Source organism: Macaca mulatta, chromosome 2 (assembly GCF_049350105.2).
Source record: "Macaca mulatta isolate MMU2019108-1 chromosome 2, T2T-MMU8v2.0, whole genome shotgun sequence".
In the NCBI taxonomy this organism is placed as follows: Eukaryota; Metazoa; Chordata; class Mammalia; order Primates; family Cercopithecidae; genus Macaca; species Macaca mulatta.
Genome location: NC_133407.1, coordinates 12,832,914 through 12,852,004, shown reverse-complemented (window position 1 = coordinate 12,852,004; position 19,091 = coordinate 12,832,914). Strand labels below are relative to the sequence as shown.

Below are 19,091 nucleotides of genomic sequence, written 5' to 3'. Positions count from 1 at the left end.
CTTTATCTTTATTACTACATTAATACATCCTGGACATTCTCTTCCTTCTTGTAATTTTGGAAGCTTTAGATTATTCTACTGAACACTGACCCCCTGAATCTGGAAATATTTTCTTGAATTATATAATTCAGAAATAAAACTTTTATGATTTGTGGTCCTCGTAAAAGAAAAAATGCAGAAGATATTGCAGGCAAAAGAGAATTTATTCATTATTATTGCAACAGGGATCAAGACTATGATCTTTCTCTTTAGAGAGAGAACTGAGCCCCACTGAATCAAAAAGCAGGAGAGTCTTCAAGCACTGGGGTGAGCTAGTGGCAAAATTTTGGAGGACATTATAGAGGAAATTGGGTGATGTGATTAGGCTATATGTGCTTGCTAATTGGTGCTGTGGAAGTTAGGCTTCTATCCTCCCACAGAAATTGAGAGATAGGGGCTCTATTTTTCATGACGATTAGATTTCAAACGGATGGCTCCCAGGTACTTAAGAAGGTCCTTCATGGATTGTAAAAGTGGCTAGAGGCTAGGAGATTTACATCTCAAAGGGGCATAAATGCTGTAAGGATAGGAAGGTGAGGAGCCTCTAGTCTAGAAGAAACCAATGAAAAGTTTGGTCAAGCTGAGGGGAACATTAAGGTCATCTTCCTTACCATTGCTCACCATTTAGTCTGGTACCTTATATTTTACAAAAGGGTATGTTGAGGTCTAAAGTAGCCACTTCCTGAAGAAAGCACAGCTAGTAAGTGGCAGAACTGGAATTAAAACCCAGTATCCTTCCTCCATGGGAATGTTTCCTCTGCTCCAAGGGAATCTGCCTATGTCCTTCCCCTTCTGCCCTGTCCTTTCCTGGTTTTTCATTTTGTTTTGCCTTGTGATCTCCTTTTCTATCTTTTGTCATGTTTCCCAGTTTCTGTTTTTCTCTTGAGAGTTCACCTGAGTCTCTCACCCAGCCACTCGGATATCTTCTTTTTTCTCCTCCCTGTGTCTACCTATTAGGGTTCAGCTTCAGTTTCTGAGCTTTCCACTGTGAGTAGCGTGGAATTTTCATCTAGTATCTCCTAGAACTTCGCACAGGCTTGGTCAGCGCCCTGGCCCCCATCTGGGCCTTGCTTAAATGATAAGAAGATGAACATGACCTATAGGCTTAGAGAGCCATCTGTGGAGTCAAGTTGCCTGGGTTTGAGCGCAGATTCTACCACACACTGAGCTTTGGGAAATTTATTTAACATATCTGAAGATCAGTTCTCATCTTCAAAGTGAGGCTGCTGTAAAAATCAGCTTAGACAACCCATGTAGAGAAAGTAGCACAGTGCTTGTCACATAGGCATACTGTATAAATATTTATCATGGTTATCATTAAACCTCTGAAAAAAGGAAACCAGAAATACTTTTCACTCTCAGGCATTCTAAATCTTAAAAGTTCTCAAATGTCAATTTCATTTTTAAAAAAATCTTTGAACACGTCTAATCCTGTGCCTTTTACTAGCATTTGTGTTACTATCACAGAACAACACCGGCTATGTGTGGAATATGGCTCTCCCTGGCCTTGGTGATTGACATTCAAAGCCAATCAGAATGGCCAGTTACTAAATCCTGGCTGTATGTTGATTGCTGAGTCATCCTTTTGAAGAGGTTTGACTTTATTTTCATCTTTGCACATGCAGAGAATTTAAGCCAAATTTAGGTTTCCTTCCTTTCACCTGTGAAATCAAATCATTTACATAGTCTTCTCATTTCTCCTGTTGACGCTGTTTCTTTTCCCCCAGGTAAGGGAAGGGTATACTATTGTAAATCAGTGATTAATGGCCATCCTTCTAAAGCCAAAATTAAATTACTCTTTGGATTAGATTGTGACACTTCAGTCTGTCTGCATCAACCCATCCTTCCTAACACACACACCCATGCCATCACTAGCTTACAGTTCAAATCTGAGTTAGGACGTGCTCCCTTGGCCCCAACTATTTTTCGGTGCCTAGCCCCTCAATCTGGAGATGAGCTGACTCATGTTTGTATAACATTAAATCCCTGGGTACAGGAGGTTTTGTTGAATTATTTATGTTGTTGCTGTTGACTCTAGTGTCAAATGTGTAACATAGCATCAAATTATACATAGCAGGTCCATAAACACACACTACAGTCTGCATTGGGAATATGACCACAGAGTCATAATTTCAGTGATACAGCCTCAAAACTATTATTAGCATTTTCAATATTGTTCTTACATTTTTTACTTTTTCTCCGCATGCCTTATTCAGAGCCCCATCAGCACTCTAAACCACTTCAATGGAGCATCCTGAATTGACATAAAACTATCGTTAGTAATAAGCAAGTCATGGGGAAAGCAGAGAAGATGCCCAACTGAGAACACTTGTGACAGGTCATGGTATATGCATATGTACAATTTCACGAGGTAATGTGGGGTCGTGGTTAAAGCTTGAGCTACAGATCAGTCTGCATAGAGCAAATTCCAGCTCTGCCATTATCTAGCTATATGAACTGACCTGAGTTACCTAACTTCCTTATGCGTCAGTTTCCCTATCTGTAGAGGCAGTATTAGTTATTATTTAAGTGTTTATTCAAGTGCTTACACATACTAAGTTGTCAATAAATATTATCGTTCTCCTAAAAATTATCATGCTCTCCAATTGCCCCTCTTCTCTGCACTTACATGTTATGTTCCTATCACTTATTTTAAAATAACTCCAGTTTAATTTAAGGGCATATTTTAGAATCTTGAAAAGAGTGTTAGTGATGGATTCTATATTTTGACTTTAACGATACATAAGAACATATTTTTAATAACATAATTAATGGTGTAGGCTGATGATTTAATCAACTTCGTGTACTACATTCTTGCAACCTATGATATTACCCAAGTAATCTATTAGTTTGAATTTGCAGTAATATAAATTTTACTTAGTGCATTTTCTCTTGGCTGCTCTGGTTAATACCTAGTGCCCAGGAGAACTGTGGTTAAGGATACTAGGGCTGCTTGTCTCTTGCTGTAGTGAAATGCCAGTGAGTGCCCAGTGGATATATTGGGATATGTTTCTACTTTTGTCCATAATGGTGAGACAGAAGAGATTGTTAGATTCACCTTAGCGGCTTCTGCACACTGTTCCTGTTACCCACGCGTTTGAAAATTCGGAATCCATAAACATCACAATTATTTTACTATTCTGTGTCATCTAAAGGATATTCAGTCATTATAAGGCCAAGCCCTCTTTGGTCCACCTTTTAGCCATATTAATAAGACTTCTTCAAATATGTAAAATTCAGTACAATATCATTAACACTTAAATATATTACATTAATAATAATACCCACCATCTATTTGATTCCTTGCTTTTCTTTCTTTCTCTCTTTCTCTCTTTCTCTCCTTCTCTCCTTCTCTCTTTCTCTCTCTCTTTCTTTCTTTCTTTCTTTTTGATGGAGTCTTGCTCTGTCACCCAGGCTGGAGTGAAGTGGCACCATCTCAGCTCACTGCAACCCCCGCCTCCCAGGTTCAAGCGACTCTCTTGCCTCAGCCTCCTGAGTAGCTGGGACTACAGGCACATGCTACCACGCCTGGCTAATTTTTTGTGTTTTTAGTAGAGATGGGGTTTCGCCATGTTGGCCAGGCGGGTCTCGATCTCCTGCCCTGGTGATCCACCCGCCTCAGCCTCCCAAAGTGCTGGGATTACAGGCGTGAGCCACCGCGCCTGGTCCGTCTTTTTTGGTTGTTTGTTTAAATCGTTAATATCTGAAGTTTCAGCTTTACACACAAAAACAATAACATTCAATGGTTTAAAGTTGCCCCTGGTCAGATGGTTAGAAAAAGTCAGAGTCCTGATTCATCTGTCTCTGCCTGACACTCAATCACATTCTCCTAAACCATGCCACTCCTTAAAAGAGATCCTATTTGATTTTGAAATGTGTTTGCTCTTATACACTATGCTCCCAGGTCTTCTACTCACACATGAAGGTAACAGATTATTTATGACTAGGCCCCTTCAGACTTCAGCTGTATAGGTGTCAGAGAACCAGTACTTCAGAACCATGCACACAAACTTCGTATCTCAAGGCTCTTCCTTAAGGTGCAGTATCTTTAACCTCCATCCCAGTCATTCTATTCATATTATTTCAGCTTAGTAAGACATTTCCATGATACTAATTACTTGGGGATATACGATGGAGTTTTCAGGTACTGAGTTCAGAGCTTTAGGGTACCCTTTACCAGTTTATCACCCTAGTAGTTTGTGAAAAGGCTGAGAGAGAAAGTTCTCATTCTTAATTCTTCTTTTCCCAGAAAATTGACACATCTGAAAAATATGTAGCAAATATTTCAATAAAATATGAGGCCAAAATATGGGAGGGGCATTAGTTAATCTCGTCCTACAGCATGAGTCTTGAATTCTTTAATAATGCGTCGCAGAAAAGTGAGCAGTTAGACTCAGATTGGTGCTTTCTCTCATCTCTGTATGTTGAATGATTTCTTGATTGTATCCCTATGCCAGGTTCTGAGTCTTCCAGCAGTGCAGGGTCCTCAGGATCGCTGTCCCGCACCCATCCACCTCTCCAGAGCACACCTCTAGTCTCAGGCGTGGCAGCTGGCTCTCCAGGCTGTGTGCCTTATCCAGAGAATGGAATAGGGGGCCAGGTTGCTCCCAGCAGCACCAGCTACATCCTCCTTCCACTTGAAGCTGCAACAGGCATCCCGCCTGGAAGCATCCTTCTTAATCCACACACAGGTGAGTTACTACCTGCTTTATCAGGGATACAAGGCTTTCAGAAGTTTGTTCTTACGTTTGATCTTATGAATTTGCTAGCAGGTATTCTGAAAATTCCTGAACAGGAAAGCTAGTTGCATGAACTCTTATGAAGCATTTTTGTTTAGAAAGAGCAGATTTATAGCAGTATCTATACCTCCATATTTATATCTTCCTATCAATATTTATATTGATTTGTAGATATAGATACTTCCAGAAGCGTCCACTTTTCTTTTTTCTTTTACTACGATGTCTCCCATGCATGCTTAAGAGCTAAGATGAGAGAAAATGGTGTGATGAGTTGGGATATAGTAATTAAAACTTTGTGTTTCTCAGTCTAAATCCCCAATTAGCTTGTATTATGTCAAAAGGGTTTTTGCATCCAAGGATATTTCTGGAATTGAAGTATCAATTGAGATATATAGTGACCATTAACTCTAGAAGTTGCTTTTTAACCTTAGAACTTCAGCCAGCTCCTATGAAAGGAATAAGAAACAGTGGTGGTGAAGAGAATACAGAGAGAAAATTCTTGTGTATTTTAGAAATGTCAGGCTTACGCTGATTTTGTTGGGTTTTAGAAAATTGTTCATGATCATAGTTTCTTCCACGATGAATGGCCATTGGTTCTTTAATTTTGCATTTTTCTAGTGGGTCAGTTAACTTCCACATTGAATTCAAAAGACTGAGGGCTTTGAGATTCTCACATCAGCAAAAGAACTCGGGAACATCTGCTTATATGCGGGGAAAACTTCTCAACCTGGGGCATTTTTGTCTCTGTCACCAAAGCCATTTGGCATTATCTGGAGACATTTTGATTATCATGATCTGGGGAGAACAGGGCTGCTATTGGCACCCAGTACGTAGAGTACAGAAATGCTGCTAAACAGCCCCCAACGCCTAGGACAGACTTCCACAGCAGAAGATTATCTGGAACAAAATGTCGGTGGTACCATGGCTGAGAATCCCGACTTACAAAGCTTGACATTGACTAGTCACTTCTTAGGACGTCTTTATTAGGGACCGGCAATAAATGGAGTTGTCTTGAAAGAGATCTGAAGTTTGGTTTAGATCATTCCAGACTATTTCTTCAATTAGCTAAACTCGAAAATGCGAAACTGGGTAAGTATCTCATAAAAATGATCTGACTCAATCTTCTCACAAATGTAGTGCTAGTAGTAATTAGGAAATTCAGAGAAACATGAGAACTGTAGTAAAATAGTTACTTGAATAATTGCCACATTTTCATAAAACATATGGCACATTCCCAAGTCATGGTGTTTGATTGAGACATATTGAAAATGCTATAAGCTTGAGGGAAGAAAGGCATAATCATTTCATTGAAAACCGTTTGAAAGCTTCAGATTAGATACTTCTAAGGAGGATTTTTAGATTGCTTGTATTTTATCTGGATTATTGTAAGCACTATAAAGAAAATTAAAAGAAGACCAGGATCATATTCTTTACTTTGGACACAAATCAAAGTACTGTCTGACTTTGTTGGCTGAAATTCTTTCACTTTTAATTGAGATAGAGGGCTTGCAGAAAAGAAAACAGTTTAACCACTTGTTTTGAGTGGTTTGTTTTAAGCAAAATTACAGAGTGTTTTGTAAAAGCTCAACAGAGTATTTTTAGGGTACAATGCAGGAATATTATTTCTAATGATAGCATAGTTGTGCATGTGTATGTGTATATTATCATCTATAATCTTGTTTACAGAAAAAAGAAACAGAATATTGTTTGATGCCAAGTCCCAATTCTTATTCATTGGACCGAGTCGTTTAGAGCTGTTATCAAAATATCTCTTTTGTAAAAGGATCCCAACTAAGCAAAAGGATTTAATAACACTGTTGAACAGCTTCTCCATACATATTTTTCTGATCCGACAAATGCTAGATTTAAAATATCCTAAACCAAAAGGAAATGTATGCATATATTGTATACTATTTTTGAGTAGTGAGATGCAAGGTGAATTGTATTTCCTCTTTTCTAGAATATATTTATTCTGTAAATTGAAAAGATGCACATGTATGTGTATGTACATATATGTATTATATATAATGCATGTTATATGTATAGGTGTATCTGTAGTATATGTATGTGTGTGTATGTACATGTATCTACCTATCCGATTTCTTATATGACTTTTACTGTTGAAACTAAAGGTTAGCCTCCTCTGGGCGGGAACTCATCTCCTTTTTCTGTCATTGCTGTGAATCTAGAAACTACACCTCTCACCCTTTTTAAAGTACCTTTCTGCCAAGTACACAATAGAAACACTTGGGTGTTAGGAACCAAGATCATACGACTATTTTGCTTCTCATTTGAACTGCTCTTGGGCTCATTTCCTTGTTACCACCACACTTTCAAGCTCCTGTGCAGAGGAGCCATACTTAGTTATTTTATTTTATTTGTCGCTTGCCCAGAATGGATAAAAAAGTCTCAGGCACTGTGCCGGTGCTCAATAATTACATCATTATTGCAGGAATATCTCCTACCCATTATATATGTGGGATGGATAACGGAGCAGGTTTTCAGCTAATGTCATATATTTGGAATGTGGTTCATGTGCAAAATTATAATTGATAAAACATCTGTTTTAAACAAATATAAGACAAGTAATAATTTAAAAATACTAAGGTATCTGCCAATCATGTGCCTACTAAATGAAACGAAAATGAAACTTCCTTTGTCAGCACAATTGACTTGGCTCTTACTAAGTACTAAATACTTGGCACACTGAAATCAACCCACTCACATATACCCTTGCAGTTTCCCAAATATAACCATAACTTTTCATTTTGTCTGGCCTCAGACTCAACTTTCAACAGGCTCATTTCTAACTTAGGACCTCTTGCCTGTTCTTTCTTTGCTTTTCAGGAATCTGGATGAGTGAGGTGTCACAGAGGCTGTTTTTCAAAATTTTCCCTGTATAACATTTTCATTCTTGCAAGGCAAGCCTGGAATCTTGGGTTTGGTCTTCCTCTGGTTGTCTTGGACCCAGCCTCCTTTTGGAAATTTTTAGCAGAAAGCTCAGCTTTATGGGCTATTTTACTTCAACTCAGTGCAATCCAGAAATGCCAACAGGCATTGGCATCCCTCAAAAACTTGTTAATGTTCATATATGTTATTTTGATATTTTGCTTGACCGTTATCTGGTGCAAGTTCAAGACTGTGTTATGTAAGGTCATGTCATTTGCAGGGACTTCACTTTGGGGAGCCTTTTAGAGCTGTTGTCTTTCAAATGCTTCTGATGGACTTCCATAACTCTATACTTTTATTTTTATCAGGACTTCTAGCATCTATTAATCCAAACTTCTTACACTTTTTTTATTAGATGAATCATGAATTTTGTGTTCTGTCTATAAATGTATCTTTGCAAGGTCTAAGTTAATCCTTGTCTACCCGTAATCAGTAGCTCCCTTGTAATTTGACTATCACCTTCTAAAGACTAGGAAAAGAAAATCTCTTTCTCTCACCCCTTCTCTCTCTTTTTAAATAGTTACCCTTCTTGACGGAAGGGTAAATTCAGAAATACTTTTGTATTAAAAACCAAGAGCATGTGATTTCTTCACTTCTTGTGTGAATTGCCCTTTGTCCATTTTCTTGTTACCAATACATGTAGAAGCTTCGTGTGAGGAGGGTCCAGGCTTAGTTATTTTTTATTTGCTTTTTTTTTTTTTTTTTTTTTTTTGCTTTCCTGAAATTGATGGCAAGGTCTTAGGCACTCTGCAGGTGCTCAACAATTACGTTATTATTGAAATAATATCTACTACCCATTATTCATGTTGATGTGGATAGTAGAGCAGTTTTTCACCTAATGTCGTATATTGGAGAGGAATGAGCATTCTGCATTTAATCCTTTTCTCTGTGCCTGCTCTGCATTCTCTGCCCTGGCTTATTTCTGTCATTGCACTCTCTTCACCTATGCCAGCACCCATGCCAAGGCCTGCTGAGCGTGCTTGTGCAGTTTCTGACATGAAAACCTCCTCTAGGCTAACTAGGCCGAGGGCCAGCCAGTCCTTTTTTCCTCTTTAGTCTTCAGCAGCTGTCATTCAAACTAATTGCTTGTATTCAGTGTAATTGCATCTGGATTGGTAGAAATCCTAGAATATAGAGAGGCTGTCATTGCCTGAATTGAAAACCAATCGTCACCTATCCCGGGTCCCTTAGGAAATTGCTTTGTTCTGTTCTCTAGCATCCATCTTCTTTCATGTTTCTCAGTTCTTGCCATCTCTCCTTGGTGAGCATAAAAATCAATCTTTTGTACTCCCTTCTCTTTCCAGAAGAACCTGCCATCTCTCTCTACTTAAGTGAATCCTTAGTGCTTTTTATGTGCAATTATTTAGAAACAGCTCCTTCTTCTAGCCCACTGCATATTAATCATATTTCAAATGGAGCATCTAGAATTTATCAAAAGACACATGAATGTTTTGGGATTATGTTTGAAAATTCTAGTTATGATCAGTTTTTCATACTTTCTTAGTTTTCATTGGGGTAAATCAAAACCATACAGAAATATAGTAAAAAAAAAAATAGTAAAAATCCTTTCTTTTTCCTTTCCATTGTGCATGTACATGTGTATGTGTGTGTGTGTGTGTGTGTGTGTGTGTGTGTGCACAGCATGAGACTTATTTTGAAATAATTCCAGATGGAGTTGTATGCCTGTCTTTGTGATTTCTTTTTAAAGTTAAGTACCTAGAATTTTTGTCTTATCTTTTTAAAATATAGGACAAATGAAACACAGGAAAATTAAAGATTAGAACACTAAATGGGCTGATAGATTTTATAATATTGAGCTTTTAAAATTCATTTTTCAAATTGCTGATTTGGAAGGAAAAATAGGTTACAGTTTTGAAGCTAGAGGAGAGCTAGTTTTCAAAAAGAATATTCATTTAAAACAATAAAATGCATCTACGTGATAGGAAAGCAAGTGCCTGGAAAATGAAGAACATAAAAAAAGAGAGAGCAAGACCAAACAGTTGATTTTGTCACTGTTTTGCAAATATAATTCCGGCACATTTTGCTTCCCCATCACAGCACATTATTGTTGGTTATGAAACTGATCAGGCTTTAGATATGTTTCTGAATATGCAACATTTAAACTTTCTTGTTACAAACACACAAATATATTTGTACTCAAATTTTGTGCTAATAATGGGGAATACTAACCTCTGGTTACTGTTCCTAAGTGATCTGAAGTCAAGGTTTTTGCTCTCTACCAGTGAGCATGTTGTTTGGCCTTACAACAATCTCAGCATTTTCCTCCCCAACTTGCTCCATTTTACTTTCTTAATTTATTGAACTATACAATATATAGGGGAAGTGCATGACCTGCACACATCTGAAGTCCAGACCTTAATAAATTTTTGCATACGTGAAAATTAGTGTAAACTTCACTCAGAATAAGACCCAGAGTATATCTAGTCTTCCTTTCGGTTTCCTCAGGCTCTCCCAGAGGTACTACTATTCTGACTTCTGTTACTGTTGATTAGTTTTCCCTGATCTTGTAGGTAATAAATGAGATTTCACAGTAGATGCCCTTTTGTGACTGATTTCCTTTATTTACAATATTCACTTAGTTAATTAGCTTAGTTCCCATGTTATAACAGTCTGCTCTTGTATGACTATCATATGTACTTTTTTTCACTAGAATATTTCATTTTCTCTGGGTCAGTTTTTAAATTCTTTACCTGTCTTCCTTTTTTTTTTTTTTTTTTTTTTTTTTTGACAGGGTCTCACTCTGTCACCCAGGCTGGAGTGCAGTGGCATGATCTTGGCTCACTGCAACCTCCCTCCTGGGCTCCAGTGATCCTCCCACCTCAGCCTCCTGTGGAACCACAGGTGTGCATGTCCAGCTAATTTTTTGTATTTTTTTTTTAGAGACAAGAGTTTCATCCTGTTGCCCAGGCTAGTCTTGAACTCCTGAGCTCAAATAATTTACCCACTTTGGCCTCCCAAAGTGCTGGGATCATAGGCATGAGCCACCATGCCTGGTCCTTGCTCCCTTTTGTTGCAAATTTTTCTCATGTGACTGAAGATCCTTGGTTGTTCTTCATTTATATTGTTGACGAACAAGGCTGTTGTTCTTTTCTCTGCCATCACACGCTTCTTACCCTGGATAAGAATACTTATGCAAGCCTTGTGTATCAGAACAATGCATGGATTGAGATGCTTTAGAATATGTGCTAGGGCAGAGCTCAGCATGCTGCCTCCACTATCTCCCTTATGCCAAGATACAGAGGATCTTCCACTGAACTATCGACCCCATCCTGGGAGCCCCATTCTCTCTAGGTATTTTGCTCAGGTTCCTAGAGAATATTTCTGTGACTTCAACTTGTAAACAAATATTCCTACTGTTCCTTTTCCAATAAGGTTACAGGATTTACTGAAAAGGGAAGAGAAGACTCACAAGTAGTTCTATGAACAGTTTGCCAATCCATTTCCCCATGTTCTGATGCTTCTCATTATTTATCTGTCAGTACTGGGTGTTACTTCACCTTGAAACACATCCTTCACCTCATCTGACTTCTCATTCATTGATTAATAATTTTCAGTTATGACACGTTTTTTTTTTCATCATTACCCAGTTGTTCCATGTACTCATTATGTAAAATTGGATAATTCACTTCAGTTATTTGGCATAATGGAAAGTGAATAGACTTTGAAGTCTTACTGACCAGGGTCATTTTCTAGTTCTCTCATTTACTGTTTTTTATATTTCTGAATAAGTTGCTTGGTCCCCCTGAGTCCTAATTTTCTTTAAGGTGGAAACGAGAATACGCATCTGCAGGTTGTTAGGAGAGCTAAGATCATACACGTAAGGTGCCTGTTACTGTGCTTGCCACATGGAAAATCAGTTTGTTCTCTCCTTTACACTCCCACACCCCCTCCTTTACTGCACTTTGCTCTTCTCCTTTCAGCTTTGTATTCCCATAATTTTTCCAGGAATGGGACTTCATTTTCTCTTCTGAAAAGCAGAGAAATGATACCTTTCTTCCTCACAGGAATTGTAATGAGGCTCAAATGACGCTGTTTTGTACACTGCAAAATACTCCTCAAAGACAAAGCAATACTATGATGAATAGCAATATTAATAATAGCAAACCATGCCATCATTTTATAAGGAAAAGAATGTATATTAGCTTTTCCATTACAAGATGATTCTGTGATGTACTACGTTTAGAATCTAAAACCCCGGGTATCCTTGCTTATGTCTATTTCAAGAAATGAGTGAATGGATGTGTTATGTTACATTGTATATTTATTGGAAGAACTGATAATGATTCTGAATTGGTGACAAGGCTTAGTAGCGGCAAAATAAATGTATTGGTAAATAACTTGTGACTGAATGTAGCCGGAGGTGTGTAACTAGAAAGCAGTCATTACCCTTCAGTGTATGTTATCTCACTAATGGCTGTGAGGTGCAGCGCAGCAAAACATCTAGCTTTGTAAAGATTGCTTCTCCACAGGCCTCTCCACTGGGTACCTCCATCCACAGATACATTTAGCTTTGGCAAAGCTCCCTGAAGGTTGTCGATTTATTTGTCGCTTCTTAAATGGCTATGGGCTCCCACTGTCACCTAGCTTAAGCTATGGGTCACAAACAGTAAGGCCTTCACACCGGTGAAGGTTTTAGGGTCTTACATGTCCACTGCCCTGCCCCTTTACTTTAGGTTACTTTTTGAGTGTCTAACAGAGTGATTCTTTATGTCAAAGGAGAGATTGAGTAGCTTACCTGGACTAAGCTCTGATTCCATTGCAGGCCAGCCCTTTGTGAATCCCGATGGAACTCCTGCAATATACAACCCACCCAGCAGTCAGCAGCCCCTGCGAAGCGCCATGGTGGGGCAGTCCCAGCAGCAGCCGCCGCAGCAGCAGCCCTCCCCGCAGCCCCAGCAGCAGGTCCAGCCACCACAGCCACAGATGGCAGGCCCTCTGGTCACTCAGGTAAGGGGCTGATTGGAAGGCCGGGAAGGGAAGTACCCTGAGATGAAGGCTGCATAGTCCTCAGAGCAGCACTGAATCAGGGAGAGGGGTATATTTTACACTCAAGTCTCATAAATAAAACCTGACAGCACAGAGTTCTTTGCAGATTGACAGGATTTTATCTGGATCCTTAAGTTTAGATAGAGGCGAGCGCCCCATCCAGTAACTTGCAAGTTGAAGGCACGAAAGTAGGAAGAATAAATGATTTTTTCTTAGGCCTAAATGTCCTTTTTTAAATGTATGGAGAAGCCTCTGTCAGAGACTGAACTCTAGGTCTTTGCATCATCTTCCTCCCCCATTCCCATCACAAATCAAATGCTCATGTCTGCAAAGAGTCAATATTGAATTCTTCATCAATGGGAAGAACAGAAATCAGTCAATTTCAAGGAGGACTGGCTGTTCCTACATACTCCTCTTAGAGAGTTGCGGAGTCACCCTCCTTTGCTAGGAAGACACATAGATGTGTCCACAGAAACCCAAAGTATCTCAGGTAGACTGCTAGAGTGAAATTCATTTTAAATTTTTGGTGTTACTTATTTGTTTGGGGGCAATATTTTCAGACCCAGAGGATCTAACCAACAATATCAAACGTACATCAGTAACTTCTTAAAGAAATAATCACTAAGTGCAAATGAGCCTCTCTCAAGTATGTCTGGCTCTGGTCTTTCAGAACCTTGACTTTTCTTTGGTGGCTAGTTGTCCCCTCTGGAGCACACTGAACCTCGACAGCCTCTGAAGGACAGTGGTGTACATCTTATGAGATTTCAACCCCAGTGCTTTTCTGTCACCTGATCGATTTTTTCTTTCCCCCAGTCTGTCCAGGGACTGCAGGCTTCCTCCCAGTCAGTGCAATATCCGGCAGTCTCTTTTCCTCCCCAGCACCTCCTGCCTGTGTCTCCAACGCAGCACTTTCCCATGGTACTGTATTATGTGTATATGACATTTTCCCCTAGGAGAGCATAGTCACTGATTTTAGTACCTTTTTGTGTGCCACTGGCTGACACTGAGTGGGTGCCTGGGCTGACTGTGAGGGGGTATGTGTGAATGTCTCATTTCTGAATATTACAGCCCATCTCTGCAAAACAATGGTTTCCTTTCTGTCATCTTTCTGTCCCATGCTGGGTGCTTCTGTGGTCTGGTACCCTCTTAAGAATATACCAGCTAAGCAGGAACTGAATGCCTTCAGAGTTAGAAATCAGGAACAGAAAGATACAGGAACTTTGCATGATGGTTTGGGAAAGATCTCAAAGCTGGTGTTGGGATGGGAACCATTATCACCCTATGCTCCTGATGTAGGTGTCCCTGGGATTCCAATCTCCCAATTTTCTTTCATTTTTCCCTCAAGTCACTAGGTCACTTTGAACAACAGATTAAAGGATGAGCATTGCTCCTAAATTTCAGATCAGGCCGGTGAACAAATACTCCCTCATATAGTAATGTAATCCCACCCAGCCTGTTGGCGATACTGGTCCTGGCTCCATCTTTGCAGCAGCACTGGGGGTGATGAGTATGGTTGGTTCTGCCTTAGGGGTGTTCTGGAGAGGCAAATTCTGTGGTTTCTGCTGGGAAGACAAGCTGACCCTTCAGGACAGAACATGAAGCCCTCCTTGTGTGCAACACCATCCTGAGGAGCCTGTGCCTTCAGTGGAAAAATAATAATTTGTTTCCATTGCAAGAGAAATATTTGGATCAAAATTGTTGCCATCTCTGACTCTTGGGATGATTAAAACCTGATTTGTCATGTTGTGTTCTCTTGTTATGTTTTGGCTGAAGAATTATTTCATTTTATTTTTTCCAAATTGTACTTCCTGTCTCTCCCACAACTCCAAGAATATGTCCTGTGTGTCTGCCTCAGAGTGCCTCTTTTATTACCAAGCTGATCCTGCAAATTCCCTCATTCATTTCCATGACTTGCAGCGAGACGATGTGGCAACACAGTTTGGCCAGATGACCCTGAGCCGGCAGTCCTCGGGGGAGACTCCTGAACCCCCATCAGGTCCTGTCTACCCATCCTCCCTTATGCCACAGCCGGCCCAGCAGCACAGCTATGTCATCGCTTCTACAGGCCAGCAGCTTCCTACAGGAGGATTTTCAGGCTCTGGCCCTCCCATCTCCCAGCAGGTCCTCCAGCCCCCTGCCTCACCACAGGGATTTGTGCAACAGCCTCCGCCTGCACAGGTAGGTGTGCTTCCTCATGCCTGTGACCTACAGCTGATTTCTCATGCATTCTGACCTTTATCTTTCTATGTAGAATATAACCAGATTCAATTCCTCCTCCCTTTCTAGTCTATATTAATATTCCTCACCAACAGGAAGTAGTGTATTTTTTCATGCATCAGTTGTTTGAAGTTATAGGGCTCAGAAAGTGAGTTGAATGAAACTGATCCAAGTGCCCATGAAAACCACAGGGGAATATCCCATTTTCCAGGCTGCTGGTACAGGGACCATAAGAAAGCATTCTCTCCCATGTGATATCCTGCTCAGGGGATTGCCCCGGAAGGAAAAGCCATGGAGAAGGGAAAGGTCTGCACCTGAGGGACTTTCAACACTCTCTTGCTGCTGCTCCAAAACTGTGTTCTTTCCTTTCTTATCAATTCACAAGCATTTTCTGGGGCTAATCTGCTGCTCCAGGCAGGAGCTCCTCTATGAATATAAAGGAGGAAGGTAAGCTGATATCCATGGTCCTTTTCTCTCCCTAAGGGGAAGCACAGCTCACACGTCTCTCACAGGTAGCCATTAATCATATTTAATTGACTTGAGCATGTAAGACACCACAGATCACTGATTTTTACTGTCTTCTCAAAGACTGATTATGTGTTACTGTTCACCACCAAACATCTCTGGTGCTCTCTTGGGTATCCCTTGCAGAATATTAGAAGTGATTACTGTCAAGATATAAAATGCACAGAGGCATTTTCTGGTCCATTTTCAAGGCACACAGATCCCAAGAAAATTCCATCCTAATTATGAAGTATTGCATGGGAAGAGCTGTTTAAAGTGCAATGTCACCTTCGTATCATTTGTTTCACTGCCTTAACATCTTGAATAAATTATTTTCTTTTCAAGCCACACAAAACCCTCTACCATGAAATAATTGTCACTAAATTGTTCATTTTATTTTGAGTGATTAATTAATAGTTCCTCTTCAGTTGCCTTCTCTGTAATATTTCTTCACAAGTGGGATCTTAAAAGATGTGTAAAATAATTTTAAGTTACAGGAGGAAGGGCTTCATTAATGTATTCATACTTTTACCAATAAATTAATAACTTCAAACTTAATTATTGGGAAAAAATAATTTAGCTCTTTTGGCCTAAAAAGTATTTAAGTGTCCTTACTAATTTCTGCTGTCAAACAAAATGTAAGCAGAATGTTTAATTAAAGATCTTTAAATAAATAAATAAATAAATAAAATTTAGCCAGGCTTGGTGGCTCAGACCTTTAACTCCAGCACTTTGAGGGGCAAAAGAACTACTTGAGCCTGGGAGTTTGAGACCATCCTGGACAGTACAGGGAGACTTCATCTCTGCAAAAAAATTTTAAAAATATAGCTGGGTATGGTGGCACATTCTTGTGGTCCCACCTATTTAGGAGGCTGAGGTGGGAGAATCGCTTGAGCCTGGGATGTCAAGGCTGCAATGAGCCGTGATGACGTCTCCGCACTCCAGCCTACGAAACAATGCAGGACCCTATCTCAAGAAATGAAATAAATGAATAAATGAATAAATAAATAAATAAATATTTTAATAGGAAAGTCTTTCTTCACGGAAGGGATTTCAATATTAATCTGCTGCAGAAACAAAAGCAATTCATAACCCCTGTTGTGTCTGTGACAGAAATACTTTCATTCCTTCTTTAATGAGTTTTATGAAAGATAGAAAGAGAGGGAGACAAAACAGGTGTCCATGGTTCATAATCAGTCTAGACATTTAGGAAATTCTTTTTGAAGAATCACAGATAAAGTTATAGGCTATAACCCATTGTAACTTTCAATTTAGTAAACATTTTAAAATCTGATTACCCAACTATGGAACAATGAAAATAACTTAGTTCAGATTCAGCCCACAACAATATGTGGAAATATGTTAAATTTCTGCAGAAAATGAATCTATTTAATAAATGTAAAGTTCGATTTCATCTGACTCATCATGTATGCTTTCTAAATGCCCGCTGGAAAGGTGAAGTGAAAAGCACATGGACGAGACAAAGAGGGATTTGAAGAAGGGAAATGGGAGAAGTGCCTATTTCTTATAGTTTCTTCTTTCTTTTCTCTTCGAATCCACTCATTTTTGGATTCTCCATATTTTAACATGATTGGTTGAAAATACACATTTTCATCCTTTGAGGCTATTCTTACTCCTTTCTCCCTTCACCTCTCTCCTTTCAAACCTTTCATACTGATCTTTTAAAAGATTGCCATTAACCTGGCTTTCTTTCCATCCTCTCTGAGAGAGGATAAGGATAAACCAAGAGCTTATTTGCTTCATCCGGTTGGGGATCATCATTCCTAAGAGCTGACCAAAGCGCCACCTTGGAGTGGCGCTGGATACAAGTAGCCAAATCTCTAGCACAGCTTGCAAAGGTATCACAGAAGCTATGTCTGGAAAAAGAACAGTAACAAAACAAACAACAACAAAAGTTGAGCTTAAAATTTTTTCCATGCAGTTGTACTTTTATTGTAACCATTAGTGCTCATCACAAACATGTGTAAGTATAAATTCCTTCATCCCTGAGGATATTTTATGTTTTATATCAAACATAAGAAATGAGATCAAGGAATAGCTATCACATTCATGAGCTTACATTTAATCAAGACACAGTCTTTTCTAAAGGAGCAAAATGCTATTTCCTAAAAAACACACAAATATAAATGCTGACAAATAAATTAGATGATAGTTGTTCTTATTTTTAATATGGGTAGGCATCTGATGCATTTTGCTAGTCATCTTTAACAGCACCAGAATTTGCCGGAGCATAGCTAAATGCCATTATTACTCCAGAATTATTTGTTTTTTATTGTTATAAGCTGCCTGACAAAAAAAGAGAAGTAGTAAGAGCAAATCACTATAAGCAATGTGTACAATAACTTAGTTACCAGATACTGACCCAAGATTACTTTAGAATCATCCAGCCTCTTGCCCTTGAATATCCATATGTTATGTAGCCACAGTTATAATTCATCATGATTCCATGAAATTACAGAGCTACAGGTTCATACAGATTAAGTTATATTTTGTTCCCACTTTATCCTCAGGCAGTAAAATATGGTACATACGTTTCAACAGCAATATTGAAATAGAAAAGTGTTTCCTATTTGATCTGAGCAAATCAGAAAACAAAATAACCATGAAAATCACAGTTCTCAAATAATTGGCTTGTAATTTTATTCTATGTATATTACGTTTGTCGGCGGTCTACCGGGATACCTCAGTTGTCGTTTTAGAGAATATGATAGGCAAAATCTCAGAAGCGCAGAGATGGAAAATAATTAACAAGATTAATAAGAAAGTGACCTTAATATAAATGAACTGAGCCAGGCAAAGAAGTCTATCAGATCAGGAAACATTTCATTTGGATCATGATTAAATAGTCAGAATACTTTCATTCCTTCTCAGTCATAAGAAAGTTAAGAAAGTAGCATAAACCATATTTTTTAAATCATATTTCCCCTTTTAGATTGAACAGACTTTTTTGAATAGTGGTATGTACCAATCATTCTGCAATGTGCTTTGAGAGACTGCTATATTTCATAATTGCATTCCTTGCTCCTTTTAGGCTACAGATCAGCAGTTTTCATGTTTCACCCCGGTTTCCATTAGAAAAGCAACTCAAGTTAGATATAATATTTTAAATGTAGTTTTTTGTTTTTGATCATAACTGTTTCACTCTCTCTTGTTTCATCTAAAAAACACAAAAGTCTTGTTTTAAAACAACCATTGTAGGATCACGACTAGGTCAGCAATTGAGCAGGATTTATCACAGATGGCTCATCTCTGCTCCATATGGCTGGGGTGACTTGACTAGGGCTACACTCATATGCCTGGAACTGGAGGATAACCAGTCAATTGGGGGTACCTGTGTTCCCCACATGGCCTCTTTCTGCAGCAGAATAGTCTGGACTTCTTTGTCTTTTGGCTGGGGTCCCTGCCTGCAGATGTGGAAGCTGCAAGTCTTCTTTAGGATCAGGCTTGAAAGTCTCAGACGTCATTTCTGCCTCGTGGCATTGGTAAAAGAAAGTCACAGAACCAGCTCAGATTTAAGGTTTGGGAAATGGATTTTGCCTCTTTACGGGAGAAGTAGCAGGCCCATACACATAGGCGTAGGAGAAGTTTGTGGTGGCCATCTTCACAACCTACCAC

The 19,091-nt window shown here is 39.1% G+C and overlaps 1 protein-coding gene across 50 annotated transcripts in view; it reads left to right on the top strand.

Annotated features, from left to right (window-relative positions):
- Nucleotides 1-19,091, top strand: part of ARPP21 (cAMP regulated phosphoprotein 21) — a 155,789-nt gene that overhangs the window by 86,004 nt on the left and 50,694 nt on the right. For 35 of the 50 annotated variants that reach the window (XM_077991291.1, XM_077991282.1, XM_077991276.1 and 32 more), the window contains 4 exons: nt 4,497-4,730; nt 12,511-12,695; nt 13,548-13,652; nt 14,652-14,912. In XM_077991291.1, coding sequence (XP_077847417.1) covers nt 4,497-4,730; nt 12,511-12,695; nt 13,548-13,652; nt 14,652-14,912 — 785 coding nt within the window. The remainder of the gene's footprint in view (nt 1-4,496; nt 4,731-12,510; nt 12,696-13,547; nt 13,653-14,651; nt 14,913-19,091) is intronic. The other 15 variants (XM_077991292.1, XM_077991288.1, XM_077991281.1 and 12 more) reach the window with 2 other exon arrangements.